This window comes from Colossoma macropomum, unplaced genomic scaffold (assembly GCF_904425465.1).
Source record: "Colossoma macropomum unplaced genomic scaffold, Colossoma_macropomum, whole genome shotgun sequence".
In the NCBI taxonomy this organism is placed as follows: Eukaryota; Metazoa; Chordata; class Actinopteri; order Characiformes; family Serrasalmidae; genus Colossoma; species Colossoma macropomum.
The window spans coordinates 7733809-7753582 of record NW_023494795.1 but is presented as its reverse complement, the minus strand read 5'-3'; the positions used below and the strand labels follow the sequence as shown (position 1 = coordinate 7753582).

Here is a 19774-nt window from a genome sequence, read left to right as displayed (position 1 = left end):
ACTGTAGTGGTGTGATGTCTTCAGTTTGTTGTGGCTTAATGTGATCTTTAAAGCACAGTAGGGATGTTTAGACAGTGTGGCAGGAAGTTACTGTGCGTAGCTCTTATTAGTGTCTGATTTATGAGTGTATTTAAGTCTTCAGTAAGAATGCAGGTGTTGATTTGTCTTCTCCTTACAGTGCTTCATGTTACTGAAGGTAAGTCCTCTGCTTTCCCCTTTTACACAATGTTCAGGTAGTCATTAGCAGCATACATGTTTTATTGTCATTGAGCTGAGTAAAGATGGACATGTCATGGTACAAACAATGTAAGTGTACCATCAAAGTTACAATGACAGCCTTAAGGTTCAACGTAAATAGCTTTTTTTCCAGGAGAAAAGTTTGTATTTGTACCTTTTCATAACCTAAAGCTTTAAAATAGATCAATAAAATTAAAAAGACTGGAGACAAAAAAAGGTGTATTGAGTCAATACACCTAAAAATCAAGATTTAGGTTTATCTTTTTAGGCAGGTAGACACTATACTTTGGTATTTCTGCACATATTATATAGTAATATAGCAGAAATATGCATAAGTACCTACACTCTTGGAAATAAAAGCTCCTAAATTTTATTGGCTTGGATGTACAGTTCTAAGAAAGCCTTTAAACAGTGCAGAACCTTTATTTAGAAGATGTCTAAACAACTAAAGTTGTTAAGACTCATAAATCTTACTTAGAAAAACGGTTCTCTAATGAACCATCCAATGCTACTTTAGGGTGGTGGTTCTCAGACTGGTCCTCAGAGTCCCAGAGACAGTCCACCTTTTTTGTCTATCCCTATGTTGGGTTGAAGCAAAAATGTGGACTACTGGGGGGGAGGGGGTCCCTGAGAGCCAGTTTGAGAATCATTGTTCTTGGGGATTTAAATGATATCGCTCCAAAGAAAGAGTTGTAGCACTTTAATTTTGTGACAGTATGAATGAATCAGGCACAGTGGCATAAAAATCTATAACTGTAATGGAATATGTTTGCTCAGTTTATGAACAAACATATTCTATGAAGCGTTAACACAAATTGCAAATGGTAACAAATAGGCTACAGTCTTTAGCCACAGCAAGGTGGACCTATAAGGTAGAGGTTTCTAATAAAGTCTCTGATGAGTGTAGATGTGTACAAAAAGAGGGAGTTATTTTCCTGTAAGTGATCATTTGTGACTATATGATGTGGCAAATCCAAACAAGGAAGGAACGAGTGACAACACACAGTCCACTATTGCATCTCCTCTGCGTGTGGGAGAAAGAGTTCACGGTTGATTTAAACATGTTTGTCTTCTGTTTTGTGCACATTCTCGTGTAGTATAGTTGTGTAATGCATTGTGTTATGTCTGCTGTTCAGTGGGCTATACAGTTGAGCAGGTGTAGAAGGGGCTGCACCAGGGCTGGGAAACACTACATTTCCATCGACTTGCAAATTGCAAAATGCTTTAATAATTTTGTTGTTTTTACTGTCCAACAGCTTGTTCCCATTAAACTGACATTTAGCACTAAAATTCTTCAATGTACAAAAATGATTGTGTTTTAATGTAAAAAAAGTATGTAACCTGGTTGCCTTAAAATTTTGAGTTCATTCAACTTAAACAAGTAATTTGACAGACCAATAATCTGTGTAATAAAAAACTATGACAGATAACAGACAGGCCTTTAGGCTTAAAACCTGACATGACAAGGAATGTATAATGGAATTAAATGGAGAAGTTTTTTCCAAGTAATTTTAGACCATTTCTGCCAAGTAATTTTAGACGAATTCCCTTTTTCAAATAATGGCAAAATTAAAGACAGCAAAAATGGAGATACAAGGTTTTGTCCTGACAGCAATGATACATCTCACACTTTATTTTCTGAATCATGGTGGGTACAAATGTTTATTAAAGATAAGTGACCCTTATTAGTCCCACAATGGGGAAGTTTCACCTCCAAAATCTAACCCATCCGTGCAGTGAAACACCACATACACGCTAGTGAAGACACACACTAGGGGGCAGTGAGCACACTTGCCCGGAGTGGTGGGCAGCTATATCCACAATGCCCGAGTAGCAGTTGGGGGTTAGGTATTGTAATATCCGAGCTCCATGTGTTATCTGACTTTGTAGGTTTGGAATGTTTAAGTTAGGGGGCCCCTGGTCCAAAGGTCCAAGGGTCAAGGTCCCCTTCCTCTTTTAGTTCCAGATGAATGAGACTATTTTAAGAAGGACCATATGTTCTGCTCCCTTTGTCGAAAACAACCACCCTATATAAGCAGTAGGCTATACTGTTCTGAAGGGGACACTTCAGAATTGGCACAGATCCCCTCGCAGGTACTTTATGGTACTTGATATGATACTGTTTTACTTTGTAATAAACATCTTATACATGCAAGATGGTGTCAGCGGAGACTTCATCATCATCACATCATCGCTATTTAATAAACAACAGTATCATTCTCAAGGGCACCTCAGTCATGTACTGATGGCTCAGGGGATTGAATCGGCAACCTTCTGGTTGCAAGGCTGGTTCCCTAACCTCCAGCCCACGACTGCCCACAGTCATTGATTAATAACATACAAACAACAGGTGTTATGATTGAGTGAAAGGTGACAGTTTCCTGACATTACCAACTCACCAGGATGTCTGAATACACCATCAGTAGTGGTACTGGGGTATCAGGGGCTCTGAAGCAATATGTGTTACTCTCACAGGCACTGGACTTTTCTTTCATTTTAAGAAGCAAATAACTCAATGTGGTGAGCCGTGAGAATGGTCATCACAGCTGGTGGATGCAGAAGTGACAGACCATGAAGTTGGTGCTCTGGTCCAGGTGAAAGGGCTCATCTGCGACTTCTGTGCTCTATGCATACCAATGATGTCAAAAGTCTTTCAAAGAGAGGTAATTATGCTCATATGTGTTTCTGCAGGCTGCACTCTGGAAAACAGTGGAAGAGCAGTGTATGAGACAGCTTATACAGGAGGGTCAGTACTGCTGCCCTGCTATTGCACTGACCAACAGACCAAACCTGAGATATTCACCTGGAAGAAATACAACACAAGCACATGGGAAGAGATATCCAGTGACAGTGGTCAGTACAGAAACAGAGTTCAGCTGGTTAATGGTCACTCTCCAGGAAATCTCTCGCTACTCATATCACACCTGACTGAAGAGGATGAGGGAGGTTACAAGTGTGATGTTAAAGACATTGGACACACATACATTCACCTCACTGTAGAAGGTAACTGGTATTTCAATCTTTATTATATATGCAATTCAAATTAAATAACAATAGTAACGTATACAATTCTTGCGATTACCCTTTTTTTTTATCAAATAAGAGCACTTGATATTGATTAGCTTCACAAATAAACCACACTGGTCAGTGTTGTTTCACCCTGGGCTTTAAATTTCAGAGCAGCGTAACAACATCAAGAAAGGGAGGGTTTTTACTGATGTGTGTTTCTGCAGGCTGCACTCTGGAAAACAGCGGAAGAACAGTGTATGAGACAGTACATACAGGAGGGTCAGTACTGCTGCCCTGCTACTGCACTAACCTACAGACCAAACCTGAGATATTCACCTGGAAGAAATACAACACAAGCACATGGGAAGAGATATCCAGTGAGAGTGGTCAGTACAGAAACAGAGTTCAGCTGGTTAATGGTCACTCTCCAGGAAATCTCTCGCTACTCATATCACACCTGACTGAAGAGGATGAGGGAGATTACAAGTGTGATGTTAAAGACATTGGACACACATACATTCACCTCACTGTAGAAGGTAAACAGCATTTCAGTCTTTATTATATATGCAATTCAAATTAAATAACAATAGTAATGTACACAATTCTTGCAATTACCCTTTTTTATCAAATAAGAGCACTTGATATTGGTTAGCTTCACAAATAAACCACACTGGTCAGTTTTGTTTCACCCTGGGCTTTAAATTTCAGAGCAGTGTAACAACATCAAGAAAGAGAGGGTCTTTACTGATGTGTGTTTCTGCAGGCTGCACTCTGGAAAACAGCGGAAGAACAGTGTATGAGACAGTACATACAGGAGGGTCAGTACTGCTGCCCTGCTACTGCACTAACCTACAGACCAAACCTGAGATATTCACCTGGAAGAAATACAACACAAGCACATGGGAAGAGATATCCAGTGAGAGTGGTCAGTACAGAAACAGAGTTCAGCTGGTTAATGGTCACTCTCCAGGAAATCTCTCGCTACTCATATCACACCTGACTGAAGAGGATGAGGGAGATTACAAGTGTGATGTTAAAGACATTGGACACACATACATTCACCTCACTGTAGAAGGTAAACAGCATTTCAGTCTTTATTATATATGCAATTCAAATTAAATAACAATAGTAATGTACACAATTCTTGCAATTACCCTTTTTTATCAAATAAGAGCACTTGATATTGGTTAGCTTCACAAATAAACCACACTGGTCAGTTTTGTTTCACCCTGGGCTTTAAATTTCAGAGCAGTGTAACAACATCAAGAAAGAGAGGGTCTTTACTGATGTGTGTTTCTGCAGGCTGCACTCTGGAAAACAGTGAAACTTACCAGAGGATCACAGCTCATACAGGAGGGTCAGTACTGCTGCCCTGCTCCTGCATTAACCTACAGACCAAACCTGAGATATTCACCTGGAAGAAATACAACACAGACAGAAACACATGGGAAGAGATATTCAGTGAGAGTGGTCAGTACCGAAACAGAGTTCAGCTGGTTAATGGTCACTCTCCAGGAAATCTCTCTCTACTCATATCACACCTGACTGAAGAGGATGGAGGAGGTTACAGGTGTGAGCCTACAGGAAATGAGTACAAAAATATCAAACTTTTTGTAGAAGGTAAAGCATTATTTTTATGCTTCTATTCACATTCCCAGTGGTAGCAACAATCCCTTAAATGGCCAGGGTCTGAAAGTGGGCTCAAAGTTTTACTACACAATTCTATAACTTAAGAATAGCTTAAGAATAGCTCCACCCAGGTTTGGGTTAGATATAGAAGTAGGTGTACATTTAGTGCTGAAGTTAAAGTTACGTTTAGGAGTAGGTGTATGTTTAGTGTTGAAGTTATGATAAGGTTTAGGAGTAGGTGCAGGTTTAGTGTTGAAGTTAAGGTTAGTGTTAGGTTTAGGAATAGGTGTAGATTTAGTGTTAAAGTTAAGGATAGGGTTAGGTTTAAGAGTAGGTGTAAGTTTAGTGTTGAGGTTAAGGATAGGGTTAGGTTTAAGAGTAGGTGTAGGTTTAGTGTTGGAGTTAAGGTTAGGGTTAGGTTTAGGAGTAGGAGTAGGTTTAGTGTTGAAGTTAAGGTTTGGGTTAGGTTTAGGAGTAGGTGTAGGTTTAGTGTTGGAGTTAAGGATAGGGTTAGGTTTAAGAGTAGGTGTAGGTTTAGTCTTGAAGTTAAGGATAGGGTTAGGTTTAGGGGTAGGTGTAGGAAGCAGCTACAAAGTATCTTCAATGGACTATCAAAATAAAATGTTACTGTTAATTGTTTTCTATCTTGCAATTTTTTGCCAGGACATGTTGTTGTAGAGCCTCCACGGTCTCTGCCCTTCGTCCCCTTTGCCTTGGTGACTGTGATCTTTCTTCACATTATAGTGGCTGTGGTTTATCACACCAAAAGAAACAAAGGTACAAACTGCACAACTAACTCATTGTACTCTTGCTACTGTTCTTTCATGTGTAAATGTTCATGATTTGCATATAAATTTATAATTTCTTGTTCCTAACTACCTAAGTGCCTGTTGGTACCATGATTTACCACAGCAATGATGGTAATGATGGAGCAGTGAGTCTACAGCAAAGAAGAAATCAAACAGACGTAAACAGACCAACTACTGACAACACGTCCGTTGGTCAGTTACCAGTTGGCTGACCTTCAGAACAGGATTTGAACAAGTATCAAAGTGGAGTGCTGTTTTTCCAAAGACAATTCTGATTGTTCATGGTGGGCAGTTAAATATGGTATGAGACTAATTGTGTGAACCTTTTACATAGTAGATAATGATTGTGGAATAAATGTGTTATGACATAGTAATGTGAACATTTTATAAATATATATGTATACCAAAACCTCATATCTCCAAAATAATAAATTTACTTTCCTTTCAACTTTCAATTTAAGTCAGTGGAACCAGATTTTTTCCAAGTTATTTTGGGCCGTTTCTTTTGGTCCATTCATCAAGACTTTTGCACACAATGTAAAGGGCAACAGCCATTTTTAAAAATAAAGATATAAGGTTTTCTTCCAATAACAGCAATATGATAGTCATATGATGGTGTTCTGTAAATTAATTATTAACAATTTGACTGCTTGACAGATTAATTAATTGTTTATTCATTTAATCAAATTATATGTACAGGAAATAATAATCTGAATTCAAATAAATAACATCATATTGCAACACGTTCATAATATTATGTATGCAATTTTTGGAGTGTAAGTTCTCAGTGTTATTCTGACAAGGACTTTTGTGTATGACATGGCTGTGGCCAAGTACAGCCTTTAATAAAGCACAATGACTTGTCTAGTAAACTTTGCCTTGTAACTAGTGGTGAATATTTCAATATATTTATTTATCAAGCATATTTTTATATGATTGGCAGCTAAAAGTGCTTTACAGATAAGTGATAATACTGAACAATAATAGATGCAAATATGAGTATTAAATTTAAGTTATATAATGACACAGATCAAATTAAAAAGATAAATACAAAAAGAGATTTAGAATTTTAATTAATCCCTTAAATAGCCAGGGCCCATCAGCAGGCCTAAAGTTTTATTACACACCTCTATAGCCTATGTTTTTGTTTTAAAGTAAGATCTGACGTGTCAAGATTTTTCACAAATTTGTATTACAGAAGCAAATCTTATATTTCTTTAGGAATCTTCTCATATGTTATAGCATATTATTTCAAAATAGGAAATCTTAAGCTACTCAGTTGAAAATCGACAATCATCTGTCAAGCCCGTTACCAAGCAATCAACCACATGCACACAGCTGAAACGTAAACACGTATATCCCTGACCCAGGTACTTAAATAACAAGAGACAGCAGCATTACCTCTAGATCCAACTACTTTCAGATGTCTGACAATGGAGTCTCAGATTACTAAAACACAGTCCTGTGTCACTGTCTGAGGCACTGAGGCAGGTGAAACAATTCTAAAACTCCTGAGGGCTTCGAACCAGTTACTGGAGGTGAAATCAGGTGTAGGAAGTGGTGAAAACCTCCTCTTTCCCCAGCCACACTCGTGTTCCCAGGCCCGTTCTGGTGTGGGTGTAAAGTAAGGGAATCCTGTTGTTAGCCATGGAGGTAGCATTGGGTGTGGAAGAGTTGATTTGGCCATCAGACTCGGTGGGCCTCATTGACCTAAAACTGCCATGTACAAGGGCCCCCAGGCTGCGTCCAAGTGCTTCCAAATTTTTAAAGACTAAGAAAGCGAAATGTAACTAAAAGTGAATGAGCAAATACGTAAATGTGCAACCTGTTTCCCCATTTTAGGTTTCCCACTTCACAGCCTGTTCATCATATAAGTTGACTCCTATGTTTTATGGAATAATTTGTTACCTTTTTTTTTTGATGGACGGTGGGCACATGATGACTGAGGAAGCTTTAAAGGATGGCCACAAGTAGGGGTTTCTAATAAAAAGGCTGATTAGTGTAAATAAGTATGGACAAAGAGAGTTATTTTCCAGTAAGTTATCAACCGTGACTATATGATGTAACATACCATGTGCTGAAAGATAAGAAAGGGGAAGGAATGAGTGGCAACATACAGAACACCATTGCGTGTAGGGGAAAGAAAAAAACGCTCAGCACAGTTGATCTGATCACATTTCCTCTGTGCTGTGTGCAGTATTGGGTGTGGTATGGTTGAAAACAACATTCACTTATCAGTTCATATGGTCCATATATGAACATTAATCTAAAAGAATGGCTAGTTTTGAATTCTGTGGACATGTAAACCAAAACATTTACATACATGCACCAATTCAGCCTGAAGAAGTTTGGCTCCACCAATTCATGCTGAGGTTATTTGGAATGTTTCAACCCAGACTACTTTTTGAATGAGGCAGCAAATCAGATTAGAGATCCATCATTCAGAAAACAAATAGGAAAGAACAAGCACACCCCTCCTTCTTTTATAATTATTAAGAGGGTAATTAGCGGTCAGGTATAACTAATTAAATGTGCAAGATGCATATGAAGCTAATCATCAAGGAGTGTGCAAGAGCTTCTGTCAGTTTGGTGTTCTGGGGCATTGGAGCATTCAGGTGTGTGTCTACATCATGACAAGAAGAAAGGACATCAGCCAGGACCTCAGAGAAGTAATTGTTGCTGCTCATTAATCTGGAAACAGTTACAAGCCCATCTCCAAATGTACAAATGTAGAGGCTTTAAGACAGGTGTGCGTTTTCCCTACAGTGGACGTCCCAGGAAATTCAATCTAAGGTCAAACAGACATCAGAGAAAAACCCAAGAGCTACATCACATAACCCAAACATGGATTCTGTAAACATATTAAATGTTTGCATTCATAGAACGAATTAGAAAAAGAGAACAAGTATTGGTTTTCATGGAAGGATAGTTATGAAAAAGCCCCTTCTTCCTAAAAAGAATATGGCAGTATGGTTTAGGTTTGCTTTGATAACACACACAGTGTCATGTTTGGCAAAAACCAAACACAGTGTATCACCACAAACACATAATAGCGATATAGGCTTGTTTTGTACCCACAGGACCCAGAAAACTTTATACCAGATTATTCTTGAGACAATGTGAGGTCATCTGTCCAGCCTTAATCTGGGACCAAATTGAATCATGCAACAGGACAATGATCCTAAGCACACCAGCAAATCAACATCGGAATGTCTACAGATGAAAAAAAAACATCAAGGTGTTGGAATGGCCATGTCCAAGTCCAGACCTCACCCACGTTGAATGCGTGGCAGAATCTTAAGAGCTGTGCATAAACTAATGCTCTCAAATATCAATGAACTGAAGCAATGTTGTAAAGAAGAATGGGCCAAAATTTCTCCAAAACAATGTGAGAGACTGATAAACTCCTATAGAAAATGTTATTGTCACTAAATATGGTTCTACATGTTACTGAATTATATGGCACACTTAATTTTTCCCACCTGGTTTCTGGATGTTTGTTTACTTAATGAAAAAAGGTCTGCATATCAAAATGTGTTGTGTTTTTGTTGTTGCTTGGGTTTTTTGTTCTGCTTTAATCATTCTTTGTAGACTTGTAAACTGGTATTTAGGGTTGTTGTTTTTCTGCAGGACACCAGGTTTGCTTCACAGGTGGATACCCTAACATTCTCCTGTTCAAAGTCTTAATACAATCCAGAGTTCATAGCTCCACCAAATGATGGCAAGCTGTCGTGGACCAAAAGAACCTCAAACCATAATAACTGCCACCACCATGTTTCAAAGTTGGGATGAGGCTCTTATGCTGGAATGCATTGTTTGGTTTTGCTAAACACAACATCTTTAATTTAAGCCATAAAGATCTTTTTTTGCCTTATTCCATCCACACACCATTATTTCAGTAGTGTTTTGACTCATCTCAGTGGCCTTCAGAAAATAGTAAAAAGTAAGAAATGTTCTTCCTGTAGAGCAGTAGATTTTTCCATGCTATCATTCCAAACATACTATTCTTATTCTGTGTTTGCCTGATAGATTAATGAACACTGACACTGGCCCATGTAACGAATGCCTGCAGTTCCTTAGATGTTATCCTGGGATTGTTTGTGCTGTGTCTACACCTTTTAGTCATTTTAGAATCCTTTTTGTTGGATGATAATAACAATGGGAGTGAATTTTCTCCATTTGTACACTGTCTTCTGATAGAGAATCGTTGAAGTCCAAACTCATCAGATATAGTACTGGAACCTCTTCCAGCCTAATAAACACTTGTAAATTATTTTCTGAGGACCTTAGAAATCTCATTTGACTGAGATGTGGTGAGGACTAAAATATGTATGCAATAAAGGCCAGACCTATATAGATATAGATTAGGGTCAGTCACACCTGGTGCCATATTATAGAAAATTCTTAAGTCTGAGATCATATCTTATCTGCTTTGTTGTCATAGTAACTTCAGTTAAGACGGATGTTAGGACAGAAGCCATTACAGAACAACAGTTCTTAAGTCTATAAGTCTGTAAGAAAACAGTATTACAGAAACATCCTAAGTTGCCATATCCTAAATAATTTCTTAACTTTAACATAAACCCCAGAGCATCTTAACTTCTGGTTTAATCATCTGTTTCTATTGTTTTATGCAGTGATAGGCAGCAAAGTTCACTATAAGTAGCATAATGACACTATGTTTATCTACATTGAAGCTTTGACTTGTTAGTTTTCTTTTTTAAACAGCGTTTTTTAAAAACTCAGAAGTTACAGACACTAGCTATCTCCCCCATCCCCTCTTATTGCCTTCAGGTGTTAATGTTTGATACAAACTCGTTAGATACAATATTACAGTGATGGTGGTGAACAATGAAGAGACAGAGCTGAACGTGTGTCTGTTTATTAGGAGGAATAATGTTAGCATACTCAGCTAATGTGTTTGGAAATGAAACTGAAACTGTTGAGTGGTAACGTTCTGGTAAAAACAGCACAAAGCGCTGACACAATATTCTTAACTTTCAGTTTATCATGCTTTAGTTTTATTTGACCTTTTTTACATCAGTAATGGTAGTTGACGTTAGCTGTCTGGCTAACTACTTGATTTCAGCTGTGTGCGTATGGTTGGTTGCTAGGTTACAGACACGACAGTTGATTGTCGACTTCAATTGAGAAAGTTAAGATTTTCTAACTTGAGATAAGACAAGATGCTGTAAGATAAGATTCTTAAATTAATATAGGATTTGCTTTGAAAAATCTTATCTTGACCTGTCAGATCTTAAGTTAAGACAAAAAGATAGGAAGGTTCTGTAATATAGCCCCTGATTGTCATCCAGTTCATTGAACCTCCTGACCCTATTTATCACCTATACAAAACTGATAATTCTGGAGGTTCACATACCTTAGCCAACAAAAACATTTAATAATGGATCTCTTTGTTCAACAAGTGAATTTAAAAAAATACATAAATATTTGTGTCATTTGCTTAATTGAGTTCTCCTTATCTATTGCTATGACCTAAATGAAAATTTGGCCATATTTTAGATCATATTTATATTAAAAATATTTGTGAGAAAAGTGCTATACAAATTAAAGTCATTATTGTTAATCTAACTCATTATTGCTTATTTGCCTCTGACTACTCATGCACTTACGCAACATCCCCTTTCCGCACTTCTCCTGCTGTCTCCAATCAGCCTTAGTGAACCATGTGATGCAAAGGTTGCTCTTCCTGTTGTGGTGAAATGATGTGTGAATCAGCTGTATATGGCATAGTGTGGTCTTTAGAGCACTGCTGTTATATTTAGACACAGTGCAGCAGTAAGACACTGTGTGTAGCTTTAATTAGCTTTTCGATTTATGAGTGGATTCAAGTCAGAATGCAGGTGTTGATTTTTCTTCTCCTTACAGTGTTTACTGAAGGTGAGTCCTCTGCTTTTTCCTTCTCTACCTTAATGTCCAGTTCGTCATTAGCGGCTAATATGCTTTGGGTTATGTTACTGAGCTGGGTAAATATGGTCATGTCAAGGTGAAAACAATGTAAATGTTCCCTCAATGGTACAACAACTGTCTTAAGGTCCAATGGTGTACCTTAAATAAGTTTTTCCCCATGGAAAATTACATATTTGTACCTGTTCATAAGCTTCAGCTTTAAAACAGAGCAATAAAATAAAGAATCCTGGCATCAAGATAATGTGTACTGGGCCAACGCAACTTAAGAATTATAATTGTAACAGAATATGTTCACTAACTCTAAAGGTACTGAAGACATACCCTTGAGGGTACCACCTCAGTGACAAGGGGGCTACCACTTCATGGACAGATTAGTAACTGTTTTCCTGAGAGTGCATAAATCTCAAAATGACCAATTTTCGAATGGAGGCCTTAGGTTTTTGTGGTTTCCTTTAGCATGTAGGCAGACACTTTGTTTCTGTATTTATGAACATGAATGTATGTAAATACTTACATTTACATACTGTGTGCACACAAGTGAGTGAATTAGGCACAGGGCTTCAGTGATAGTTAACACAAATTGTATATGTTTGTGCTGAAAGAGAAGAAAGAGAGAGGAACGAGGAACCAGTACACTATTGCATCACTATATTCTCTGTGTGGGAGAAAGACAGGAAAGAGTTGTGGATGGTTGATCTGCATGCGTTTCCTGTCTGGTTTGTGCACATTCGGGTGTGGTCTGTTGTGTAATGCATTGCGTTGTGTTGTTGTGTTGTTGTGGTCGTGAGAGTGTTCAGTGGGCTGTAGTGAAGAGCAGGTATAGGAGGGGCTCTATCTGCAGTGCTGTTTCTGTATGTAGTGAGGAGGTTCTGGAATTCATTAAGAATGCAGATTTGTTTTTATCTGCTGCTTGTGCTCCACATTGCTGAAGGTGAGTGTACTACTGTAGAAGATATAATACAGGACAATTTATTTCGAATCATGCTGTAACCTTACTCATGATGTAAAAGTGGTTGAAAACCATTTCGAGCTAGACCACTAGTTTGGACCAATAATATGAAAAAAAAAATTATATTAATTAATGTTAGTACAGAGCATCACTTAATTATCTGTGAAACTGTTGCGTATATGTTAGGACAGTGTTTTCTGAACCTGGGCCTGGAGGCAACCTACTCACAGTTTATTGTTTTCCTTCTTCCCAAGGCACCTGATCCAACTAACCAGCTCATTAACAAGCCCTTACTGAGCTGAAGTGGTGTGTCAAAGCAAGGAAAGCACTTAAAGGTATAGGGCCTTCAGAGCCAGGCCTGAGAAACACTGTATCCATTGACAATAGATGAATTTTGTTTCTAGCAAACTGACTTTTACCAATTACAATCCTTTAAATAATGTTGCAAAAATATGGGATGGCTTTAGTGTTGGTTTAGAAACAAAAATGTATTTGACATGAGTATCTTTATGCACCTTACTTTATTTTATAATTCTTATTTTTTTATTATTAGTTTTCCTTCTTGACCTGCATGTGGGAGATCACACTCCTGTGCCATACAGAGCTGTTATTTTATACTGAGTACTTTTTATAAGAGGTGAAATTTATGTATAAATCCTTTTTCATCAGAGATGGACCCAAATTTGGCCCCCTTTTTTTTCTTCATGACATTTGTGCTGTTGATCATGTGAAGAACATCACTTTTTTAGCAGAGGAAGCAAATCATACTGCAAAAATATTAAGAACGAAGTACTGTTATTAATCTAAAAAGCACTAAGATGGTTACAGTCAAGACTGTATTTTAACTGTTATAAGTGCTTTACTTTCCACATATTTACACTTAAATCCTCCTCACATTTCACTTGATTGGCTGTTCAACATAAATGTCTTTCTTGTGCACATTTATGAGGATTAATCATAGCTTGGATATCTAAGCCTGGATTAACAGAGAAAGTTGTTAATTGCCTGAAAGTATATTGTAAAACAAAATATTTGCAGTTCCATTTGTTTGTTTGTGTAAACCCTGCTTAAGTTGAACTTGCTTTGTGAGACAGGCCCCAAGTCGAGTACATGTGACCATTTTCCATTATGTAACTGTTTGTGTGGTCACATTATTTCTCACACGAATCTAGCATTAACAGGAAATACAAATAATAGTAGCAACAATGGAGAAGCTTGAAGTTTTGATTGACACTTGACTCTGCAATTAGTTACAAACTAAACTACAAACAAAGTGATTTTGACTTGCTTGTGACACCACATGACTATTGCGCTTGGTACCCTGGCATGAAGGGTAGCCAAATTTAGTAGGGGTACAAAACAGCTCCCTCGTAAGTGGAAACGATGACAAAATGCTTGATCACTGATTTATGACTGCACTGTACCACACTGCTACTGTATCCTGTCTCGGCTCCCTGTCCATTACATTTGTTACGTTGGTCTTTTGCCTGTAAGTGCATGGCTCTAGTTTTTATGGTTCTGTATACAACCCTTAACTTCACTAAAGAACTCTTGAAGAACCATTTTTAAGGGTGTAGTGAGCTACAAATCTGAAAATTCTGATCCACTGTCACAAATTACATATAACAGCAGACAAAACATCACCAAAATTGTCAGTTCTACCATTACTAGGTCATAAAGGACTTGTACAGGTCTAGATCATGAAGTTATAGGCCCCTGGGGACTAATGTTTCAAGGGCCCCTACCTGTTTGATATCAGTGCAGGTTCTATGAGGGCTGTGATATATATATATGTATATATATATATATATATATATATATATATATATATATATATATATATATATATATATATATATCACACTTTTATGATATTTTCTGCATCATAGAGGGTAAAAATTATAACATCAAGTGTGCATGTAATGAATAGAAGTTTTGATGACACTTTGAGTACATCTTTTTACATGAAATAAACACACATCAACAATGTTGCAATGATGTAGCAGCAGTGAATACATTCAGTAGATTATCAAGAGACTTACTGTGCAAATAAAATTAGTTTTATAATCTACTGAATTCAGTTGTTTTTCACTTTATTTGGAGAGTTCAGATCTGTAGATGTTTAACCTGAGAGGAACTGAACATGTAACAGATTTAATACAGACCATCTCAACATCCTCAACAAGCTGTTATAGATACACTGACAGCACTGACTGGAAACTATCTGGATTAGGGCTTGATTAAAGTTAGAGTTAGGATTAGAGCCAGGGTGAGGGTTAGGATTAGGATTTGGGTTGAGGTTAAGGTTAGGGTCAGGATTAGGGCCAGGCTGAGGGTTAGGATTAGGTTTTTGGGTTGAGGTTAAGGTTAGAGTTACGATTAGGTCCAATGTGTTGATATGTTGTTGATGTGTTACTGATACTCTGTTAAGAATTTATTAATCATCTACAAAGGACCACTCAAAATAAAGTTACCAAATTTCACAGCCTATAATTTTTTTTTTTTTCTACTCAGATACAAACAACAGGTATTATGATTAGGTGACAGATGATGTGACAATTTTCTGACATTACACACTCACCAGGATGTCTGAAGGCACCATCAGTAGTGGTACTGGGGTATCTGGGGCTCTGAAACAATAAGTGTCACTCTCACAGGCACTAGACTTTTCTTTTACTTTAAGAAATAAACGTTAATAAAGTGAATGTAAAGAGCCATGAGAACTTTATATTTGCATATACGTATCTGTAAAAGCAATGAGAATGGCACTGGTGGTTGCATGAGCCATATGCTGTGCAGTGCATGCTCCTGTATGCACAAAGATGGCAAAAATCTTTCAAAGAGAGGTAATTATGCTCGTATGTGTTTCTGCAGGCTGCACTCTGGAAAACAGCAGAACAACATTGCCAATCACAGCTCATACAGGAGGATCAGTACTGCTGCCCTGCTACTGCACTGACCTACACACCAAACCTGAGACATTCACCTGGAACAAATACAACACAAGCACATGGGAAATCATATACAATAATAGTGGTCGGTACAAAGACAGAATTCAGCTGGTTAATGGTCACTCTCCAGGAAATCTCTCTCTACTCATATCACAACTGACCAAAGAGGATGGAGGAGACTACCAGTGTAACGTTAAAAACAGTGAATACATATATTTTAGGCTGATCACTGTTGAAGACAAGTCAAGACAAGGCAAGTTTATTTAAATAGCACCTTTCATACACTGTGGTCATTCAAAGTCCTTTACAAATAAGAAAATACAAAAATATTTCCAAGACCTGATTATAAAGGATAGATTCAGAATAGAAGAAATAAACCTTAAATTAGAGGAGTGTACAGGTGTGATATCGAATATATCGAAGATATCAAACTTACTGTTAAAGGTAAAACATTATTTTTATGCTATTCACATTCCTAGTGGTAGCAGGATACACAAGATTTAATCTGAGACACTTCTGTCTGATTTGCACTTTGTGGGTCTGGTTTTCAACACAGATTTATAGTGTCACATTTTACTCATTTGTCAATTTTACTCATTTGGCATCTACACATATGTCAAGCAGCTGATGTATTTGGTCAATAATATGCACTTTTATATATTGTATTTGTCCATTAATATATATTTTCATCTAAATTAAATGCATTAAAGCACCATTTGATCCTATGAGAAAATTCATTTGTCATATTTCAACAATTCTTATCACAAATATCATTTACCTATTTAACTATTCAAACTACTGCTAATGTAACATCTTTGGAAAACTTAACACACTTGTAGGAGAATAATAACTGCCCATTCTGTTATGCAGCTAACAGTTCTGAAAGTCACAGAAACAGCCCAAGTGTGAAAACACCCTAAGATATCACCCACCACTGATATGTATGATACTGAATATTTGTTAGTATGAGTTGGACATGGGTCCATACGACAAAACTCACACCAAACATTAATGCTTTATAAGTGCAGCTCATTTCAACCTTCCTTTGCTCGCAGGGTCCCCAACTAAAGCGACTGAAACTTCTACTCCAGTGGTCTACAGCAGAGCTGAACCTTCTACAATGATGCCTTTTCAAAATGGTCAGGATCCATTAACTTCACTAAAAGCATGCCATTACATGTGTACGCATATTTAACCTTCCTACACAGAGTTACATACATGTTTATACCCCTTTCTTCTTTCCTATACAGATCCACCCGACCCAGACACCCAAACAAATACATACTCTGATTTCTTTATTTATGGTGCTGTGGGGGGTTTGCTGCTTTTGATGCTAATCGGAGGGGTCATCTGCTGGAGACACAGAGGTACACACACACACACTCAGTTCTAGATATATGTATGAGTGGAGGTGCAGTGCAAAATGCCTCTGATTTAATAGGTTTCTTCTGCAGCTTATCACACAGACTGCTTGCAGACCCACCCACTAACTGCTTTCTAGTGAATTTTCATTATGTTTTGCACATATGGTCCCTAGAGTTAAACAGTTTTGACTATAAACATTCTGCGTATGTTGAAGGCTAGCTGCTCCATCTAGCCACTATGTCTGTTGCTACTGTTTCCAGTATTTTCTTTTTTTCCCTCTTGAGGTCCATTTACTAGATTTGTGATGTTTTATGTGCTAAAGTCATAATTCATTTTTACATAACCATTTTACAACCTTTCTTATCCTTAAGAATCGAACAGGCTGTTTTTGTTACACCTATAAGGACTTATGCAAATGATCACATGTAAATGCAAAAAAGTAAACTTCAACAATAGCCACATCTACATGCAGTCTAATTATTCAGTTAAAAATCTGACTAATAACTCAGTCGGAACAGAATACGTCCATGTATACATCTCATTCGGAATAGACTAGTCCGATTCAGGCCATTCAGAATACAATTTTTATCTGATTGAACAAGGTGGGTAATCCTGTAAATAATCCTTTAAATAGAAGAGTAATATCCATGTAAATGCCTGTACCTGATTACATTCCCATGTAAGTATGTTCTGCGCATGTGCATCACGTCATAGTGAAAGTTTATAACATTCAACATGGTGGAGCAGAAACTGGTCTGCAGAGTAGACGAAGTTAATGCTTTGATCTTTAAAAGATGGCGGTGGGACGGGTGTCCAGCTTATGTGTGTCAGAATGTGACGTCTTCCTCTTGGCCTGTAATAAGTACACGTGAAGTACATTTTCCTGAGTCTGACATCATTTTAAAGTAATTAAAAACACAAGCGCACCAAATGAAAACTTATCTCACTCTCACTGGATTCATGTGATGCTCGTTGTCATGGTAACGTCTACACTAAGTGATACTCTATGCATGTGTGTCATTTTGGATCGGATTACTTGTAGTGAGCATGTAAATGGAGATTTTCCATCAGATCGGATTGGCAAAAATCTTTGCATGTAAACACAGCCAGTAATGGGCAGGACTGACTGCTGTAGACTGAAGAAGTGGATATTTGTAAACGTGTTGGTTTTCATGATATCATAAAAATGATTCAAAATGCATCCTTTTTGCAGCTGGTTTGAAGGATACATTTTAAAACTGACTATGTTTAGATGCTACATCAGAGTCTTTTATTTAAAAAAAAATACAATTTAGATGATATTGGCTGTCATCAACACATCCTTTGGAACACTGTAATCAGCTGCATGTGTAATATCTCCACCTACTTTTTTCACAAGCCTCCCACAGTTTGCTCAGACCTCATACTTCATACATTAAACTGGGGCCAAATGCTTAGTATGTCAAGCCCTTATTGTTTAGAGCTCTATGCAGCTGCTATGTGTATGTGTTTTGATCCGGCAGCTAAGAGACGAGAGCAGATGGACAATCATGAGGGCAAAACAGAACAGAGGACAGATCAGGATACACAGGTGAGAAGCTCTGTTTCAGTAATGTAAGATGTTCTTCAGAGACAAAGCATGCATCATTTCATTTACCTGTGTTCATTCAGGATTGCTCTGAGGTGCTGTACTGCACTATACCATCAGAGCCTACTGATAAAGCAGATAAGAAACAGGTGAGTAGTACTGCATGTTCAATAAAGAGGAGTGGCGAGCAAAAAAGAGAAAAATCTTCTGACCTTTGAAATTTGTACTCTGTACAAGATATAAATGAACAAAGTTAAAATAATATGTAATATGTCTTTTTACTTTGGAGAAGTACTTAATTAAGAATACAAATGTTCAATTCCAGTAGTATTGGATTAAAGTTCAAATCTTCCAGAATATGTATAAGCATAATTTCACAAATAAATGTGGATGTGTTTTAATAGGCTAATAAAGTGCCTAATTTGGCAAATTTGTCTTTCATCAGAACGATTCAGAGGTGATGTACGCGAGTGTTAATCTGCAAAGCAAACGCAAAAAAGCTCAAGAAAAGGTGTGTCATTCAACCCTGTGTTTACTCTTACATGTACGTCTGTGATTAACAGCACTTAATATGTTTGATATATTATTTGTTATTCCTGCAGGATGATGTGACGTACTCTACTATAGACCACAGCAAAGCATCCACACCAGCACATAAACTGATGGACACTGGAGAAACTACTGAATATGCCAGCATCAAACTGAATTAGCATCAAACAAAATTAATAGCATCATTCACTGCATGGTCAAAATTATGTGGACACCTGAACATTGCTCTTCAGTTTTGACTATTTTGTTCTCTCCCATTCAAAGAGGTAGGATACTGGTTTCTATGACTGGAAATAACTACCCATCGGTGTTGCGAAGATGGCTGCAGAGTGAACAGACTTTCCTATAAGGGTTCTGGCTATTTCCACTTTATTTTTTGTAACTGTTAGCAATGGGTGTGGTTGAAATTTCATTTCAACTGCAATTAATGTCCACATACTTTTAGCCATGTAATGCATACACACACACACACACACACACACACATACACACACAGTGAAACACAAACACCCATACTAACAATCCTAGTTGCTAATCAGAAACATTTATTGTATGCTAACCAGCTAACTGCATTTTTGTTGTGCAGTCAGCCTACAGCTAAAATTCTGTCGACTATGTGCAAGCAGTATTTTGCTCTATGGTATAAATGTATAAATCTGTAAAGTAAATGTTGTTTGGAAGCTGAATGAAAAAAAAACAACTTATAACTAGTTATTTTTATGTACTTTTTTCAGTGCATTTTGCTGTTATTAAATTGACAGTGATTTTCAATGAACCA

General features: G+C 37.4%; 2 protein-coding genes across 4 annotated transcripts; both read left to right on the top strand.

Moving 5' to 3' along the window:
- Nucleotides 1-29: 29 nt before the first annotated feature.
- Nucleotides 30-6029, top strand: LOC118815307 (polymeric immunoglobulin receptor-like). The gene is made up of 6 exons (XM_036581337.1): nucleotides 30-196; nucleotides 2929-3240; nucleotides 3471-3782; nucleotides 4010-4321; nucleotides 4549-4871; nucleotides 5556-6029. Exons 1-6 carry the CDS (start codon nucleotides 121-123, stop codon nucleotides 5715-5717), a joined length of 1497 nt encoding a protein of 498 aa, XP_036437230.1. The 5' UTR covers nucleotides 30-120; the 3' UTR covers nucleotides 5718-6029.
- A 5379-nt stretch (nucleotides 6030-11408) lies between these two features.
- LOC118815313 lies at nucleotides 11409-19665 on the top strand. Of its 3 annotated transcripts, none has more exons than XM_036581347.1 (8): nucleotides 11409-11585; nucleotides 15439-15768; nucleotides 16571-16654; nucleotides 16766-16882; nucleotides 18383-18450; nucleotides 18531-18596; nucleotides 18893-18958; nucleotides 19050-19663. In XM_036581347.1, exons 1-8 carry the CDS (start codon nucleotides 11543-11545, stop codon nucleotides 19155-19157), a joined length of 882 nt encoding a protein of 293 aa, XP_036437240.1. In that variant the 5' UTR covers nucleotides 11409-11542; the 3' UTR covers nucleotides 19158-19663. The 3 variants fall into 3 exon arrangements, with proteins under 3 accessions (XP_036437240.1, XP_036437239.1, XP_036437241.1); XM_036581346.1 differs by lacking the exon at nucleotides 11409-11585 and adding an exon at nucleotides 12236-12546 and having other exon boundaries at nucleotides 19050-19664; XM_036581348.1 differs by lacking the exons at nucleotides 11409-11585; nucleotides 18531-18596 and adding an exon at nucleotides 12236-12546 and having other exon boundaries at nucleotides 19050-19665.
- Nucleotides 19666-19774: the final 109 nt, after the last annotated feature.

Excerpts from the sequence above, each read along its gene's own strand:
- LOC118815307 (XM_036581337.1), top strand. The coding sequence starts at position 121 with ATGAGTGTATTTAAGTCTTCAGTAAGAATGCAGGTGTTGATTTGTCTT. Across the intron at positions 3,783-4,009 it reads CATTCACCTCACTGTAGAAG|GCTGCACTCTGGAAAACAGC; the intron begins GTAAACAGCATT and ends GTGTTTCTGCAG. Across the intron at positions 4,322-4,548 it reads CATTCACCTCACTGTAGAAG|GCTGCACTCTGGAAAACAGT; the intron begins GTAAACAGCATT and ends GTGTTTCTGCAG.
- LOC118815313 (XM_036581346.1), top strand. The coding sequence starts at position 12,501 with ATGCAGATTTGTTTTTATCTGCTGCTTGTGCTCCACATTGCTGAAG. Across the intron at positions 12,547-15,438 it reads TGTGCTCCACATTGCTGAAG|GCTGCACTCTGGAAAACAGC; the intron begins GTGAGTGTACTA and ends GTGTTTCTGCAG. Across the intron at positions 18,597-18,892 it reads ATAAAGCAGATAAGAAACAG|AACGATTCAGAGGTGATGTA; the intron begins GTGAGTAGTACT and ends GTCTTTCATCAG.